This window comes from Brachionichthys hirsutus, chromosome 16, assembly GCF_040956055.1.
Source record: "Brachionichthys hirsutus isolate HB-005 chromosome 16, CSIRO-AGI_Bhir_v1, whole genome shotgun sequence".
NCBI lineage: Eukaryota > Metazoa > Chordata > Actinopteri > Lophiiformes > Brachionichthyidae > Brachionichthys > Brachionichthys hirsutus.
Window position 1 is genome coordinate 7,268,270 of NC_090912.1, and position 17,180 is coordinate 7,285,449.

Below are 17,180 nucleotides of genomic sequence, written 5' to 3' on the forward strand. Positions count from 1 at the left end.
TGACACGCTTGCTACTCAGGAGTCGCGGCAGTGTGATCCGGCTCTGAGGAGCGGCAGTCAGACCTGGATTTTTATATTTAGAATAGAAAAAGCGGATATAAAGAGCTTGACTCACACCAACGCGCTCCCTTGCTGGTTGAGCTCACGGACCGTGCATTTTTCCCCAGTTAAACTGTAACCACTAATCACCCAACGTCCTCGCCGTTTCCTCCTGGAGCAAATCATTCCAGGGTCCCCAGGCGGCAATGAAACGCACCTCGAGGGGTTAACCCTTTAGATCACCTGTGTGGGACATCCCAAATGCGTGCATCGAATTGTTGCTCTTTCTGTAAGAGGCTCTGCCTTTGTGATGTGCAGGGGTCAGTTCCTTTGCTGCGAGTCTGCAGGCCTGCATTTCCAAAATAAACACAGACAACTCTGTGCCTCGCTCCAACTACCCCACCCTGCCTCCTCTCTCCAGAGCTCCTTCCCTTCTCTGCGCAGTGTTTCTATCGTGAGAGAATTTCAGACAAAATGCAGACCATGTCTGGGGCAGGGCACATTTGATGAGGAGAAGTTAAAAGAAAAAAAAGTAAAAGAAAACACAGGAGAAAAGAATCAGAGCAAAACTTGAAAGAATAAAAGCATGGCAAAAGGAATGTCGGAAGGTAAAGGAGTAAAACCTGCTGACGGTGCATTTTCTCCATCGCACATAAAAAGAGTCCTAGATTGTAAACTGCTTGGTTAAAGGAGCTGTACGTAACACGCTCACAGAAATGCAGTTTACACTGAGACTCAGCCGCTTTGTATTGTTATTTACTTGCTTGGCGACCACCCTGGATTCTAGAGAAACCTCAATAGCGCTGCCGCGGTGCAACATGGCTGTGATATGTGTGTGTGTGTGTGTGTTTGTGTGTTTGCTTGTTTGGAGAGAAAGAAAAGGAGCCGTTGCACAAGAGGGTCCGAGTGCGAGCGAGCATCGTTGTGGGCTAACATGGAAGGGAGAGAGACGGGATAGAGCGATTGATGGCGTCTTTTTTTTTTTAAAGAAGGGAATGGAGGAGAGACTGGCGAAGCATTTCTGAGACTCAAATAAGGCTCTCAAGTCTGGGCCTGGGCCGGGCTCCCTGTCTGGGCACATCCAGTCCTGTCAGCTCGCTTCCAGACTCCCCCACCCCCCCAATCGTTCCCTCGCTCTTCCACTCCATCCCTGACTCCCTGGGACTCCATCTCCTCCTGGCTCTTACCTCCGCTCCCGTTCCCCCCTTTTTGCCCCCTTTGCCCCTCCCATGCGCTTTCAATCTCCCATTTTCCATGAGCAACCGGCTTCATGAGTGACGCTCACATTATGCAAGACACTCTCCATCTTATACATGCAGGAAAAGAGAGCGAGCGAGGGAGAGTTTGGTCTGTAAGTGTTTACTTTCTCTGTGGTGTTGTGGAGATGTTGCCAGCACTAACTCAATTCACATGTAGTGTGGCTGGGTTTTTCTTCTCGTGAGGCAGCCTCGTGTAATTTGGAAATGTTTTAAGGTTGAGGTTACATAAAAAATAAATAAAGACTCATTCCAACCTTAAGTGCTTCTATAGAATAGACTGTTTTTATTTGGTTGCTTTAAAGTTGTAACAACAGACTTTGACCAGTCTCGAACCCGAGCGGCCTTCCTCTCGCTTTCACTGCATCTAATCGATGACAGTGTTCTTTCTCCTCTTCGCTTGGGCCTCAGTAACTGGCGCCGTCCAACAGGGAGAGCTTGAACTTAAATGTCAGTATTGATTCCGGACAGAGTGTAAAGGCAGGAGCATCTGCCTGCACATCTGTGCGGTTTCCAGCACATCTGTCTGATTGCGTTTGCGCAGCATTTTTTTTTTTTAGTCAGTGAACAGATCACAGATGTAAATGAAGAGTTTAGCGACACTCCATTTTACAGCACTGTCTGTCACCATCTCAGCCGTCCTCCATCTGTCCCTTTTGAATCTATCTCTCTGCTCTCTTTTTTTCCCTGCTTGTCTCTCAGGGATGCAGCCGTGAAAGATAAAAGCTGCAGGGCGGAGCCTGTCACGTAGCTGGGCTAGGATACAGGAACACAGGGAGAAAAGGCACGGGAGGGAGATGAAGGGAGAGAAAACAAGACAAGAGAAAATACCGTAATATTGACCTTGTCTTATTGCCAGCCGTGGAGGGAGGGGCTGCAGGGAGGGTGGGAGGGTAACTCAAGGGGGCGAAACAGGGGACCCGTGTGAGGGGGGGGGGGGGGGGGACACAGAGCTGCCGTTAAATTGGCAGGACCTCATCAGGAGCAGAAAACACAAGCTTTGTGTGTACACATACAGTAAATGTGCGCTCACTGCTGAGGGAGGGCTTACATAGAGGTATAGGGGGGGGCACACCCACATTTAAAGAAGCAGGAGCGCCTTCGTCATCCTACAGTGTGCAGTACACACTCGAGTACAACCACAAATACACAACACATCGCTTTGCCTTCTAATCGCTTCTCTGCCGTTTTGCATTTCTCCCTCTTCCGGTTTACGTCCCTCTCAATATGTGTTGGAAGCCGGGGGTCCGGCTCCGTCCCCCCCCCCCCCGGCCCTCTCCTGGGAAAGGGAACAGCCATTCAGGAGTTTGCTTCTTCCCCAATGCAGACAGGTCAGATCGCGCCCAGCGCCCCCACACAGCGATAATGACTGCACCCACCCCGTGATTTACCCCCCCGTCCCCCCAGCCTTCCAAAGGCCATGTTGCATAAAGCAGTCGTCGCTATCATATTACCTTGGCTATTGAGCAATGAGACTCTTTCCCAGGGACGGATCGGCTTAGCGAGTTGCTAGCGAATGAAAGTGGCTCGGGTCGGCGTGGAAAGGCAAACGGGGTTCGGCTCTCAAGCATGCGGTGCCGTAATAGTCCTGTCCAGGAAATGACTGAGACAGACGCACCCCTCCCAAAGCTGGAGCCGTACCACGGTGCTCCGAATTGGTCCCAGCCCCACAACATGCAGCCAGCATGGTGTGCAGTAGTGTGTGTGTGTGTGTGTGTGCACATGCATACATGCTATAGGGGGCTGTATGTTGTATGTGTTTATCCGTTCCAGCTCATTTATACCTCCATAGCTCTTTCCTTGAAGTTGTCATCGGGAGGAGAGACAAAAGCAGATAGTATTAGAACACAGCCCATGTCTTCGGGGGGGGGGAACTGCAGCCGCTTTGTACATTCAGTCATGTTTTTAGAGTTGTGGGGTGCACACTTTGTCCTCAGTCTTGGGCAAAAAAATTTTTTTATTTGATTTCCACAAAGCATTAAATGCTACCCAGAGTTTTAGGGCGTGGCATTTTGTTTACTTTTGTGCACTGAGAGAACCTGGTATTTTAAAGATTTAGGCAGGTGCCAGTGCTTTGCATTCCTCAGATGACCTTGTGCTCACTTGGCTGCCTTTAGGGGGGGTCTGCCTCTGCACACCGGTTGAACGGGCGTACACACGCATGCACATTTGCAACAGTCCCAAGTACTTTTCAGCTCGTACCGTTAAAACTATAACCTCTCTTTCATGCGTCCTTAACGCTCCGCGTTTGATAAAACCTCCCTTTGCTTCCAATGTCAGCGCAGCACCGACGGATCATAGACACCGGCCCCAGCAAGGAAAGGCGGAGAAAAGGTGTCAGTTTAAAGTGCTGCAGGGACAGTTCTGGCAATGTCGCACCTTCGCAGACAGATTCCTGCCAGTCTGGGATGTTAACGTTGTCGTGACTGAGCTGGAATGACAGCGTTTAGTGTGGGAGTAGCAAACAGCCATCGCTGCCGGAATAGAGACACCCCCCCCCCCATCCAGCCAACCTGGCAAAATGAACACAGCTGGTTAGTGGGCCGATGAGAGGATGAGCGGCTGAGATATTTTGCCGTTTTGATTCAAACTCAAAAGTTCTCTGTAAGAAAATTAACTTGAGGCAAATAAACGCACGAGTTCATCACCATATGAACACAAAACAAAACATGTTTGCTCCAAGCTTTATTACACAAAGCTGTCAACTTTTATCGCCGCCCCCCCCCCCCACCACCACCACCACCACCAGGCTCTAACGGCCTCAGACTGTTTTTCCTCCCTCGCACATTGGCTTTCGTTCTTTTCTTTCTTCTCCCCACCTCCCCTGTTGCTTTCCCACTGAGCCCGGTGGTGGTGGTGGTGGCGGTGACGCCCCTGCTTGGCTTACGAGTTGACTTCCATACCCTGTGATTGCGCTCAGGAGTCGGAGGATTGCATCACTGCCTGTAGGGAGAGGCCACAGGAATGGAGTGGAAAGTGGGGAGAAAACCAGAGAGGGAGCGAGAGAGGGATGTGTGCGAGGGCCGATGAAAGACAAGAAGAGGAGTTAGTGACGACAGACGATGGGGATGAAGTCAAGGGGGAATAACGGCGAGGTTTGTTTGTATGGCAGTAACAAGAGAGAGGAGGGCTGAGATTCTGGGGAGGACTGAAGGAGATCCAGCAGCGTTAGTGGGAGGTCAAAGTAGGCCGGCGAGGCGATGTCGATCCAGTCAACAGAGTACACATACGTCTGCTCCTCTCTGCTCCCAGATGGAGCTCGGCCTCCTGCTGTGTTCATTGGTTCCTGCTGCACTACGAAACTGCTATGTTGTGAAATGCCCCACGCTATTGTAAGATTACTCACCGCTCTTCAAAGGCCACAGTGGCGTTGTGTGAAAAGTGCCTCAAGCATTCGTTTCGGATAGGCTTACTGCTTAAACGCCGTGAGTCACTGTCCCTCGGGGAATTATGCCTTTAGCGCCGATCCTGATACTGCAGTATGGATCAAAAGGGTTTTAGTTGATTAGAAACGCATGGAGTGGGTTAGAGTGGGCAGGAGAAACACTAACCTGTGTATTTTGCACTTGTGGTTGAAGTAAATGATGTGTGATAATTAGCATAAATGAAGGTCTTTGGTATTAAGACTCTTCAGGTTGATTGAGATCAAAAGGGGATCTATCCTGAGCAGCAGCAAGACATATACCCCCCCCCCCCCCCCCCCCCTTGGAGTCGAGAGACTCGAGACGCTGGCGGTGGTGGCTGATGAAGCTGATGAATAATGAAGATTGTCCCTCCATCGCCGCCCAGTCATATCTCATAGGACAGCAGCAAAACGACAAGCTGACAGTGAAGGTGTCTTTACTGGAAAGACGCGAGCCGATGGAAAATAGAATGAAGCATGCATGAGAGGTGTGAATAACGGAATAGCACGAGGAGCACCGCACAGCACGCGCGTGCGTCCTGACTGAACCCAGTTGATATTTGAAAATGATAATCCACTATGGATGAAGAGTTCCATCTAATAAATGCTGCACCAGGATTCATAGCAAAAGAAAGACGCACGGACGGTTGAGTATAAAGCTAATATTGCTAGTTCGAATGCTAACGTTCGACCACAGAGACACTGCTTTAAGCGCATGCTCTTCCTTCCTCATGTAGCCCTCCTCTGTGACAACAAACCACAAGTGCTCCCCGCCCTTCTCGTTTTGTGCCTCCCTCCCTCCCTCCCTCCCTCCTGGCACCTTCCCTCCCTGCCTGTCCAGCTCTGCCTGGAATTCTTCAGTGTCTGAACTCTCTTGGCTGGAGGCCATTGGTAGCTCACCGAGAAGCTTCCTGTTGGGCTCTCTCCGTCCTTCCTTCAGTCTTCGTCACCCTCGTTTTTCTTTTCGTCCTTCACTCATTCATTCGTTTGCCCCTTCCTTCCCTCACTCCTGTCTTCCATTCTGTCCCCTCCTCTTATCATTTCATTGGTCATGCTCACACGTTCTTTGATTTTCAGATTTCTACCAATCCTCATTTTTAAAGCCCTAAAAGAAGAAACACGGACGCACGAGTTCCTCAGCTGTTGTGACTCTAGCCCTTCCCTAATGATTCCACGCATGCCACTATTACACAACACCGTGCACAATCCTCTACGGATGGAGAGGAAGCGACGACACGTTTACATTCATCCATCTTGACCAAATGGTGTGAATCAAAGGAAATCGGTTGTCTCTTTAATCTACCATTGTATCCAAGGCTCGGTACAGCAAAAGGTGAGAGAGGAGTCTTAAATGAAAAATGTACTGAAGGACTTGGCAGAATGAATGCAAGAGAAAAACAAATGCAAAGAATGGAGGGAGAGAGTGAGAAAGAGAGAATGAGAGGCCCAGATGAGGAGGAGTGGAAATTGAGGTTTCCTGTCTGAGGAGGCGGCTGGCTGAGGAGGACAGTGGCAAGGGAAAAAGATTCCTGCTGCTGGTGTGTGTTGGCCGATCCGTCAGGGCTGGGGGGGGGGGCGGAGGACGTATGCGGGGGCTGTGGATGTGTCAGCGGAGGTGGGGTCACTTACCTCGAGAAACGTCAGCAATGACAAAAGCGAGTGCAAGAAGTGACCATTTTTGTGCCTGTTTTTTTTGTGTGCGTTTCCATATCAGTATCAGGCACTAATAAGGAAACATTAACGCTGATGTCATCGTCGGTGACCAGGTGCTGAACTTACTGCGTTGCGTTTTCCACCGACTCATCCCTCCTGACTTTGACATGCATCCGTGGAAATCAGGCTCTTAAAGAAATTGCGAATAGTAATTGGTGTGTTCTGAAACGTGCGAAACGCTTTAGAGTACCAAGTTGTGTCCGCCTCCTTTGGCCCAGTTGGAGATATAAAACCCACATATTAGGGGTCGTTGGGTCACACCACACCCACACCTCAGTCACCCACCCACGATCCTGCCTGGCCCGCCCGGTGGGATGGAAAAACCAGCAAGTCCAGACACGATCAGCGTTGCAACATCACCATAAATAACAATAACAAAGTATTACGAGATCGAATGGAAGCCTACTAAACGTTTGCCCCCCGGGGTAATTAAATTGAACTAGAGGTTTAACATAGCAAATGTTATTAACGGGTATTTCTTTGAATCGATGACTCGACGTCAGTCTTCATTCATTTTAACAAATCCACTGCCTTGAAAAGGATCCCGAGTCGCACAAATACCGTTCCTCAAAAAGGGTACTTTAAAAGCCCCTTGACTCACAACAACTACCCCATCAATGCCATCATTGGCTCCAAGTTCCCCACTGCATTCCTGCTCCCTTGCCATCTGTGTGTGAGTGAAAGTGCCTTGGGGAGAGGGTTTACCTCCTGCAGACCACCTCCCAGGGTCACAGCAAGGGGCAGATTAAGTTACAGCCAGCCTCAAACACACACACACACGCACACACACACACACACACACCCATGCAAAACATTCCCTCAGTCTCCAAGGCTTCGAGAAAGAAAGAATATTACACAATGCAATGTGTTTTTGAACCGACTCGGCTCGGATTCGATCGGATTGAAGAGACTGAACCGATGAAATTGGATCAGTTGGCCTAAGCCGGGTTGCAGGTCAGTGCGGATCCACTGAGGTGTTGAAACATGACCTGACGCCCCCTGGAACTTCACCCCCCCCAACCTCGGCCCGCTCAGCCAGAACACACACCCATACCTCATCAAAGAGACTTGGGGAGGTGTCCTAATGCAGTTGGGTGGATGTGGGAAAGGTTTATGCCGGGGAATAGTTGACCGGGTTCACTAAAGAGGACACACAAACCCTTGTTTCAGGGCCTCTCTTCCTCCTCCCTTCATCCTCACCCTTGTGCATCCTCACTGTGGCCCCTATGGTCGTCGCTGGCCTCCTCTCCCTCGCCCTCTCTTGGGCGTTCAGCCTGTGTTTACCCTGTTAGAGAGCGAGGGCCCAGAGAAGGGACAATACCTTCATTCATAGAGACCCCACGGCTGAGCAAGGAAGTCTGCATGGGGGCCAGCCAACACCCCTTCCACAAACTTCACAGCCATCCGCCACAGAGCTTTATGCACACATTCACGTCACGCAGTCGTGCACATACACACACTTACACTCTCTCTCTTAGGAAAACGTTCTCTTTGTCTTCCGCACGAATCCCCTCTCGGTGGCCGTGGCCGTTTGCCGGATGCAGGCGAGATCCCATAACTCCAGTCCAAGATCCACACTCTGAGTCATTTCCTAGCGAGTCCCTACGATTTATCCGACAAGAAATAATGGTGAGGGTGGGCTGAGGTGAAATCCAGCAGCGGAGAGCTCGCTGGCGGACGCCACAGGGAACGTGTTAGCGTGGTACGTATTCCTTATGGTCAGCGATGTTTCTTAGTTTCAGTTGAATTTAGTTTGATGCGTTTATTTGCCACAAGTTCTTTGAGAATACATCCACAGTGACGTGCAGACACACACACACACACACACACACCGCCCTGCTTCATTCATCAGACGTGTTGGCCGACTTACCTTCATTTGGGCGTCGTCGCCGGCTGTCTCCAGTTTCCTCATACACAATTTATAAATCAGCCATCCGACTAATAAATCAGCACAAGATCCAAAACAGCGTTCTGAACGAAGTCAAAGTGCAGTATCTTTTTTTTATATATATATATATATAAATATATATAAATCATTCAAAACTGGTTTTTGTGCTTTTCTACTTTTAAGTGTGAGCATAGAGACAAATAACTGGCAACAACAAAACTCCAACAGGTTGAAGAGGAGAAGGGGCAAAAAAAAAGCTAAATTAAAAAAAGAAATGTAAACGCTCCATTGTGCACAGCAGCGTATTATTATTATTAGCGTTCTTTTCTTAGAAAATACTATTAAATGTCATAACTCCTAGTTGCTACAGGACCTTAAATACAGAACATATGATGAAGGCCACCGTTTCGGAAAACTCTTTTTCATGAGTACAAAGACTTTAATACTTTATTAATCTGTCCCCTGGAGGGCAATTTGTCTTACAGCAGTTTGAGCTGCTGCTGGTTGCGGCATGTGCACGCGCCCGGGCAATGTGGGTTAAGTGTCTTGCCTAAGGACACAACGACAGTGTAAACATGCGCCTGAGCCGGGGATCTAACCGCCAACCTCTCGATCATAGGACAACCCTCTCAACCACTGCGCCACCGTCGCCCCTTTTTATTTTTTTATTTTCTACTTTAATACCATTTGTCATTTAAAAAAATGTATTTGTACTTTTTAGTTAAAACAAACTACCATCTGGAGCGTTGGGCAATCACATGGTGCCAATATCAGCCGTTCTAGAGGCTTTTAATAACAAGACCATCGTCTTCTCTGTGTTTATTTAAGGAGGAACTGAGGTTGGAAATGCACATTTCCTGCGGCTCTGGGCACGGCTGTTTTTCTTCCATTCCATTTTCAGAAATACGGTATTTAAGGAACGCTTTGAGGAAGTTAGATTTGGCACAAATGTCCACTTACTGATGACCCGATTACATTTTTGTGGTCAAAGGTCAAGGTCACTGTGACTTTAGAAAACAGTTTTTAGCCAAAACACACACACACACACACACACACACACACACACACACACACACAAGAATGTTTAATGTGACTGAAGCAAGGAATCCCTGTTTCTATGTCTATGTCCGGCTTGAATAGCTGGAGAACCACTCATCTCATAAAAAGCTGTGTTCCTGTTGACTGCTGGGATAGGCTTCAGAACAACCCGTGACCCGGTAACGGACAAAGCGGTTCAGAAAATGAATGAATGAATAATCAGATGATTATTTATTCAATCAACTGATAAAAAAAGACTTTGCTTGTCCAAATGTACCACGACAGATAAACACGAGGAGAAATACATTTTATTAGCAGGATTTGCATTTTGAATTCCAAAATAATTAATTGATCATCACAACAGGTTCCGATAAATCTGTCCGATCAACTTTCATTATGTTGGGTGCCACTGGAATACTCTTTTACCCGTCATACTCGACTTGGAATAGAATAGAATAGCACTTTATTGTCATTACACACGGTGACGCAATGACATTAAGCAGGCTCTGCACAGTGCAAAAAGCAGTAAAGGTGCAATAATTGAAATCACTTGGCGAGCTGAATGCGGCTGACAACACTCTTCATTTTAAGGCAGAAATAAACAATTTGCATGAGACAGGCTTTTGTTTGTGGAGCAGCGGGATGTGATGGAGGCCTGCTTAATCAAGTGGAGAAGCTCAAGGCAGCGACTCCACGTTTGGCACGTGGAGTCGCTTGCCTGAGAAGAACTTCTGTTTTTGCGGAGACGTCTTCGCCGTCTCTCTGCTGGTCTCAGTTAGACACGGAGGATCACATGAATTGAGGCGTCAAATTGATCTGTATTCCAGAGTAACAGGAATCCAAGAGTTCCATGTCTGTTTCTCATTGTGAGTTTTTTTTGTAGCATGGATTATAGCACTGATGTGAGGCCAGGATTCTGGATGGATGTCTGGATGAAGCAGGATTTGATGGAAGGTTAAGATGATTCCCTGCCTGTGCCTCAGGTTGAGGGTTTGTATTCAGCAATAATGATATTGGTGAAAGTCTAATGCTTTGTTACCATTCTGTAACTTCTGGGAGATTAAAATATATATTTGGAGAGGGGCAACGAGTATTATCATTTGTAAATTATCTGTTTTTACAGGTTTTTTGCAGTATTTAAACACGTTCACTTATCTACCGGGTGCCTTAGTTGACTGTTATATATAATAGTGCACATCTATAAATCAGTCTTGTGCAGGACACACACAAAACTTACCGGAGTCGAAAGGAAAGCCTCCTTCATGTAGTCTCCGACAACGAATGGTTTTTCATGTTTCGCTCTGCAGCGAGAAACGATAGAACTCCCCTCCGCTGCCTGGTTTTTAAACAGGCAACTCCGATTAGGATTCTTCGCTTGACCTCCATTTTATCCGGTTCATTTCTGAAGTTTTTTTTCATGTTTATTGTCAAAATGGACATTCAATGTCCTACACAGATCCTCCTTCTCCTCGGCCATCAGTTCATTCACATCACCTGTGCTGCCGTGACCACCTGTCTTCCATCTGCCTAATCGCATGTCTTCACACACTCAGCTCAGACACCACAACCTTTGCCAGATTGTCGTGATTCGCGTTGTCTTTTCCGGCACTCTGTGTCCTGATCCTGTGTACCTGCCCTGCCGGTTTTTGACCCTTGCCTGATTTCTGGAACTCCCCCTTTGCCTGCCGCTCTTCTGATTTGTCTGCTGGTTTGGACTGACTACCCGTTTCTGACAATAAAGCTCAGTTTCTGGATTTCCCATCTGCTGTCGTGCATTTGGGTTCTCACCTGATTTGACACTTGACAAAGGTATAACAATGCTGCTGGATAGTCCGCTGAAACAAAGAGCCTCGGGTGACGCGCCGACTCAAGGATATTCACTTCTGTGCATGCGCAGTGTGTTCCTTTTCTTGTGATGCCTTAAATACAATAAAATACAAAGATTTTTTGCCTCATTATGTGTCAACATAAATCCATAAATATGTAGATACAGGTGTAACAGATACAGGTGGCGAATACCCTTTATTTATGTTGTCAAAAATCTGTGGACACCGTTTACATGTATGTAACTGGATAAGATAAATAAAGCAAAAACCTTACCGAATTAGTTTAGAATTTATAATAATAATAATACATTTTATTTATATAGCGCTTTTCTGAGAACTCAAAGACGCTTTACAGTGTACATAATAAAAACAATAAAGTAAAACAAAAAATACAAACAATAAAAATGTGAACACGGATATAAAATCAATAAAATTCAAACAGTAAAATAATACATTAAAAGTGAACACGGTTTAAGCAGTCAATAGAAATTCCAACAGTGAAATTATACAGTAAAAGCAATGTTAAACAGATATGTTTTAAGATCTTTTTTAAATGAATTTAGATCCGGGCAGGCTCGTAGCAGTTGTGGCAATGTGTTCCAAAGTGTGGGTGCAGCAATGGAGAAGGCTCTATCTATTTAATGTGAAGTAAAAGTAAAACAACAGAACAGGGCGGCTCATGCAAGTTGCTCATCTGTAGCGTTTGAGTCTCATATGATGCGTTCAGGTGTCATTCTGAAACCTGAAGTGGCGATGTATTTGATCGTGTTAAACTGACTGCAGCATGCACGCGTGTGTGTATAATCCACACAACGATGACTGACTGGTTGTACATCCCTCGTTCTTTGCGTGTATGAGAGATAGAGAGAGAGAGAGAGAGAGAGAGAGAGAGAGAGAGAGCCGGCGAACCCAGTGACCTTTCTGCTCACACCTCCCAGACACAAGGGCTTCTCATGTGGCCTGTGGCTCGTCGCTTTCAAAGCCCACCATTCACTAGTGTGTGTGTGTGTGTGTGTGTGTGTGTTTCTGTTTATGGTGTATGCACAACATGGGATGGATCTGGGGGAATATAGGACACATCAGGACTGAATGCTGTGCATAGATGTGTGTGTTGGCCTGGTTGAAGGAGCAGTGAACCTGAACGCGTTGTATTGAACGTGTAGCTTGAATATAAACCAGAGACCCTGCATAAGCACCGCCTGTATCTGTTACACCTGTATCTGTGCCGCCTGTATCTGCGCCACCTGTATCTGTGCCTCTTTACCGCCTGTTGTGAACCTACCGGTATTCTAATTGTTTCTGGTCTTGGTGCAACACGGCTCTGCTGGGTCAGCTTAGTGGCAGAGGAAGACCCCCCACTGGACCTCGAAATGACAGCTAGATGGATCCCTGATCCCGTCCCACCCACAACCCTCAGGCGGGGTCAGGAGGTCAGGGTCTTTAGCGGAGGGAGGAGCCACACAGACTAGATGCAGCTGGACTGGAAGGCCAACAGGGGGGGGTTGGCTCAAAGGTGCATGGAGTCCGAAGGTGCACACGTTTGAGGTGGGGGGGGCGTGAAGTGACAAGGTGCAAGGGCCAGTGAGTGGTCAAAGGAGGACGACCATCTGGACTGGATTGTAGACATTCCTCAGGAAGACTGTGAGTAAAGGTCAGCGGGGGGGGGGGGGGTCACTCAGGTCTCTGCATGCTTGTTTTTCTTGTGCTGACTCGGTGTTTCCGTTTTGTGGGAACCATTGCAGGTGTTCCCTGCTTTACACGGGAATGCAGGATTTCATGCGTGCGGCTCCATGAAAACCAAACTGTCCTCCTTTGGACCCGCTCGGCTTCACTGAGCCCGTCTGCCATTGTTTGTGCAGGTGGGAGTTCAGCGGCTTGTGGCCATGCTGTCCCTGGACGAGCCCCTGGACCTGAAGCTCCCTCGGCGGGTCAATGGGAAGGACAGAGGGGTGCGCTCACCCCTCCTGTCCCCGCTGAACCCCAAGCGGGCTCGCCAGCTCCGCATGGCAGACGATGGCACTGCGGTCTTAGAGCCCACCTCCCCTGCGTCGCCACGCACAGGTAGGTGACATAAAACCAGACACGCCCCCGCTTCACTACCAGATACGACTCAGATCCTTAAATTACTCACCAAAGTGATGGACAACATAAGATCAGTGCCCCTTCCTCAGACCCCCCCTCAGGTGACATCACCTTGACAGGTGTGTTGGCTTGTCTTCTCAGGTGTACAGGTGGTACCTCATTACCGAGCACAAACGCCCACCCCCCCAGCGGTGGATCTGCGCATGTCTCCCTGCTCCCGCCACACCCCCAGCTCTCCAGAAATGGCCAACGGCAACTACGTCCCCTCAGGGGTGAGTACATCTGAGCCTCGAGCCTCACGCCCGAGCCTTACGCCCGAGCCTCACGCCCGAGCCTTTCCGGGACTCCGTCTTTGCTCATCTCTGAGCTGCTTAAAGAATAATCGCTGCTTTCAGTCCAGTAATCAGTGACCAACACGTTCCCGTGTGCTGAGGGTAAGTCGGCCTGCTGGGGTCAGCAGATTAGGAACAACACTGTGGCTATGCAAGGGGTGTGTGTGTGTGTGTGTGAGGGTAGCTCTTATCAAACATCTCTTGTGTCCCCAACAAGTGGCTCTGTCTGTACAAGTTGGACTCAGTGGCCCCTCTGGAATGATGTGTGTGTGTGGACATAATCGGCTTTAAGACAAGGGACAGCCAGGCGGACCTCACGCCGCCTAATTCAATTCTCTCCCAATTGAATTGAGACAAGCTCGCTGGGACCATTCAGCTGCCCCACGTCCCAAATACTGGAGAACCCGATCCCGTCACTGGACACAAACTGGACTTTACTTATCGCGTGGATGGGATGGGATGCCCCCCCCCCCCCCCTGCCAGTCACGCACACAAATGTTGGAAACAGCTGCATACCTTTAGACACACGTGTTCTCTCCCCCTGCAGCAGTGAAGCAGCTCACATAGTTTTGCATGCAGAGGCCGAGCACAGTGCTGGGGGGGGGGGGGGGGGGGTTCATCACATTCTGACATCGCTGAGGACGATGGAGGACACGACGACTCTGTGTTGAGCTTCGCCCATGAGTTTACTCTAAAACAGCTTCTTCTTTTTTCTTTTTTAGCAGGCAAACTTTTGAAAATGGATTTCCAGAACAAGGATTTTTCAGAGCCCTCGTCTCTAAACCCTGACTCCTCTGTTTGCTGCTTGTGTGTGGCAGAGAGCTTTCGCTGCAGCTCTTTGAGCTCCAGCTGCGTTTCGGTGAATCCGAACGCTCTCCTGCGGAGCTCAGGGATGTCAGGGTCTTTTTTTTTTTACACAGCAGGTTACAAGAGAAGTGTCTTTCATCAGGAAGATGAATATCAGCCTTTATGTACTGCTCTGACAGGAATACTCCTGTCTGAGTATTTCCTCAGCGAGTCGATCAGAACCTGCTGGTCACACCGATGATGTCATACTGCTGATTATGAACAGTTTTTACTGCACGTATTTTATAATAATAATAAAAAAACATCATAGCAAACTAATCAATAAACACGTTTGGGTTTCCGTTCCTGTTTGTTGACCAGAATTACTCTCACATCTCACAGCCCTTCCAGTTTTTCGTTCCAATCGGGGCCGGGGCGGGGCTTCACCTGCCGTCCTCCATGTTCATTGGCCAGACGGGTGACAAGAGGGCCTCTCCTGACCTCTCGGCGGATGAACAACTAGCCTGCCACTGGAAGAAGGTCGGACCAAGGAAGCAAAGGAGACCGAACTCTGATCCCAGGACCAATGAATGACATGAATATTTCCTCTCCTCCAGTGCCATCTGCTCTTCGACTCGCTTCAAGACCTGGTCGATCACGTCAATGACTTCCATGTCAAACCCGAGAAGGATTCTGGGTACTGCTGCCACTGGGAGGGCTGCGCTCGCAACGGCAGGGGTTTCAATGCGAGGTGAGGAAGGTGCAATAATATTTATGAAGGGGCGAATTCAAGAGGACGCTGTGATAATTGTGCTCATTTCATGCTGCTGCAGGTACAAGATGCTGATCCACATCCGCACTCACACTAACGAGAAGCCTCACCGCTGTTCTACCTGCAACAAGAGCTTCTCACGCCTAGAGAACCTCAAGATACACAACCGGTCACACACAGGTCAGAGGGAGAGCAAAGCAAAGGCAGAGGCTTGCATATTTCTATATCTATTATACAGCTGGGCTCGGAGTTATGACTCGGAATTATGACTCGGAGTTATGACTCGGAGTTATGACGGGCTTTCCGAAATATTAAAAAAACTATGTGTTTAGCGCCAAGGAAGCGAAGTTACGATTAGCGGAGTGCACTTGAATGCACCGCGTAGTTTGGTTTCGTTAAACTGTAAGGAGCGTAACTCGGTTGCTAAGTGACGACCAGCTGTGTGTAAATCTGACAAAGTTAGACTCATTTCTTAAATGTTGTTGGCAAGTGAAGTTGTCAGTTCACTGACTCTGAGCGTCCCGATGGTTCCTCCCCCCCCCCCCCGCTGCAGGTGAGAAACCTTACATTTGTCCGTACGAAGGCTGCAACAAGCGCTACTCCAACTCCAGCGACCGCTTCAAGCACACGCGCACACACTACGTGGACAAGCCCTACTACTGCAAGATGGCGGGCTGCCTGAAGCGCTACACGGACCCCAGCTCTCTCCGCAAACACATCAAGGCCCACGGCCACTTTGTTCCTCAGGAGCACGGCTGCCCGGGTGGGGTGGGCTCCTGTCTGAAGGGGAATCAGAGTGGGAGGTTTGCCGGCGATGGGGGAAAGGATTCCGAGCTATCTTATGTGAGCGCTGCTCACATTATCATCCCGGGGGCGACGGCTGCGCTCCTCGGAGGTCGTGCTCTGCAGGGTTTGGGGGGTGCCCTGCCTCTGTCCCCTCTCAGTCCTCGGCCCCTGGACCTCAGCGCGCTGGGCTGCCCCAGCTCACCTGCAGGCAGCATGGGACCCCTCTTGTCATTCCACAGCTCCCCGCTGGGCCTGGCCAAGACGGCGATGTTCTCCTCGGCGTTCCCTTCCTCGACCCTGCGTCTGCCAATGATGCCCATGCTGGGGGCCTCTTCTGAGCGCAGGGCCCAGAGCCAGCAGCTCAAGAAAGGCCGGGGGGAGGAGGCCAAGAATAAGGTGACCGGGGGGGTCCTGAACCTCTCCACAGGAGGGCCCCATGATCCCATGTCTTGGGTTGTCATCCCTCCAGGCACTGTGGTGCTCAAGCCAGCTGTGGTCAATTGATGCGCACGCACACACACCCACACACACACATTCCAGGACTGCTCAGGGGGTTGGGAGGGGAGGGTAAACGCCATAATGAGGGAACGGGTGGTCAAAGGTGATCGGGACCGACTCGCACAATCAGATTTAAGCATTTCAGAGAGAGAGACTGGAAAAGGTGAAAACTACAGAAACGTCTTCAAAACGGCAATAAAAAAAAAAGGATATCGCCACACCTCACAGGAATTAAGGAGACAACGCAAGCCCCCGCTACGGATGGGACACTGAACCCGGGGCCCAAGAACTGCTCTGTATTTCCCAAGGCCTGACGATGGGCTCATCTTTTTGCGCTCTTATTTTGTACTTTAGTCATTCCTCTTTGCTGGTTCTGTGGACTGGAGCCACAAGCGGATCAGCTGTTCCTGATTCAATGATTAGTATTTAAACGACCGTCCTCCGGCTACAGCGTGCCTCCAGCCTTGCAGTGAGACAGACGCACCACGAAACTGAACGACGCACTCTCAGTTAGGCAAACGCGCAGAGTAATAATACGATCCTCGACGGCTGACTGTAGAGTCAGGACCTATTTTTCACAGGCCGCTGTGATTGGTATGATTCAGACAGGCTTGCCGTAACCAAAGCAAGTGAACTCAGACGGTCTCGGATTTGGCTGCAACGTGGTCTCCGAGACCGTTCAGTTAAGACACAAGCACTTAATAGCGTCGACTGGTTGAAGTGTTAAAACCTCAAAACTGCTGCTAAGCTCTCAGCTCCGC

At 49.1% G+C, this 17,180-nt stretch overlaps 1 protein-coding gene across 1 annotated transcript; it reads left to right on the forward strand.

The window, feature by feature from the left end:
* The first annotated feature begins 13,046 nt into the window (after nt 1-13,046).
* Nucleotides 13,047-16,466, forward strand: glis2b (GLIS family zinc finger 2b). The gene is made up of 6 exons (XM_068750318.1): nt 13,047-13,224; nt 13,387-13,517; nt 14,745-14,903; nt 14,981-15,114; nt 15,197-15,315; nt 15,689-16,466. Exons 1-6 carry the CDS (start codon nt 13,047-13,049, stop codon nt 16,423-16,425), a joined length of 1,458 nt encoding a protein of 485 aa, XP_068606419.1. The 3' UTR covers nt 16,426-16,466.
* The last annotated feature ends 714 nt before the right edge of the window (nt 16,467-17,180 follow it).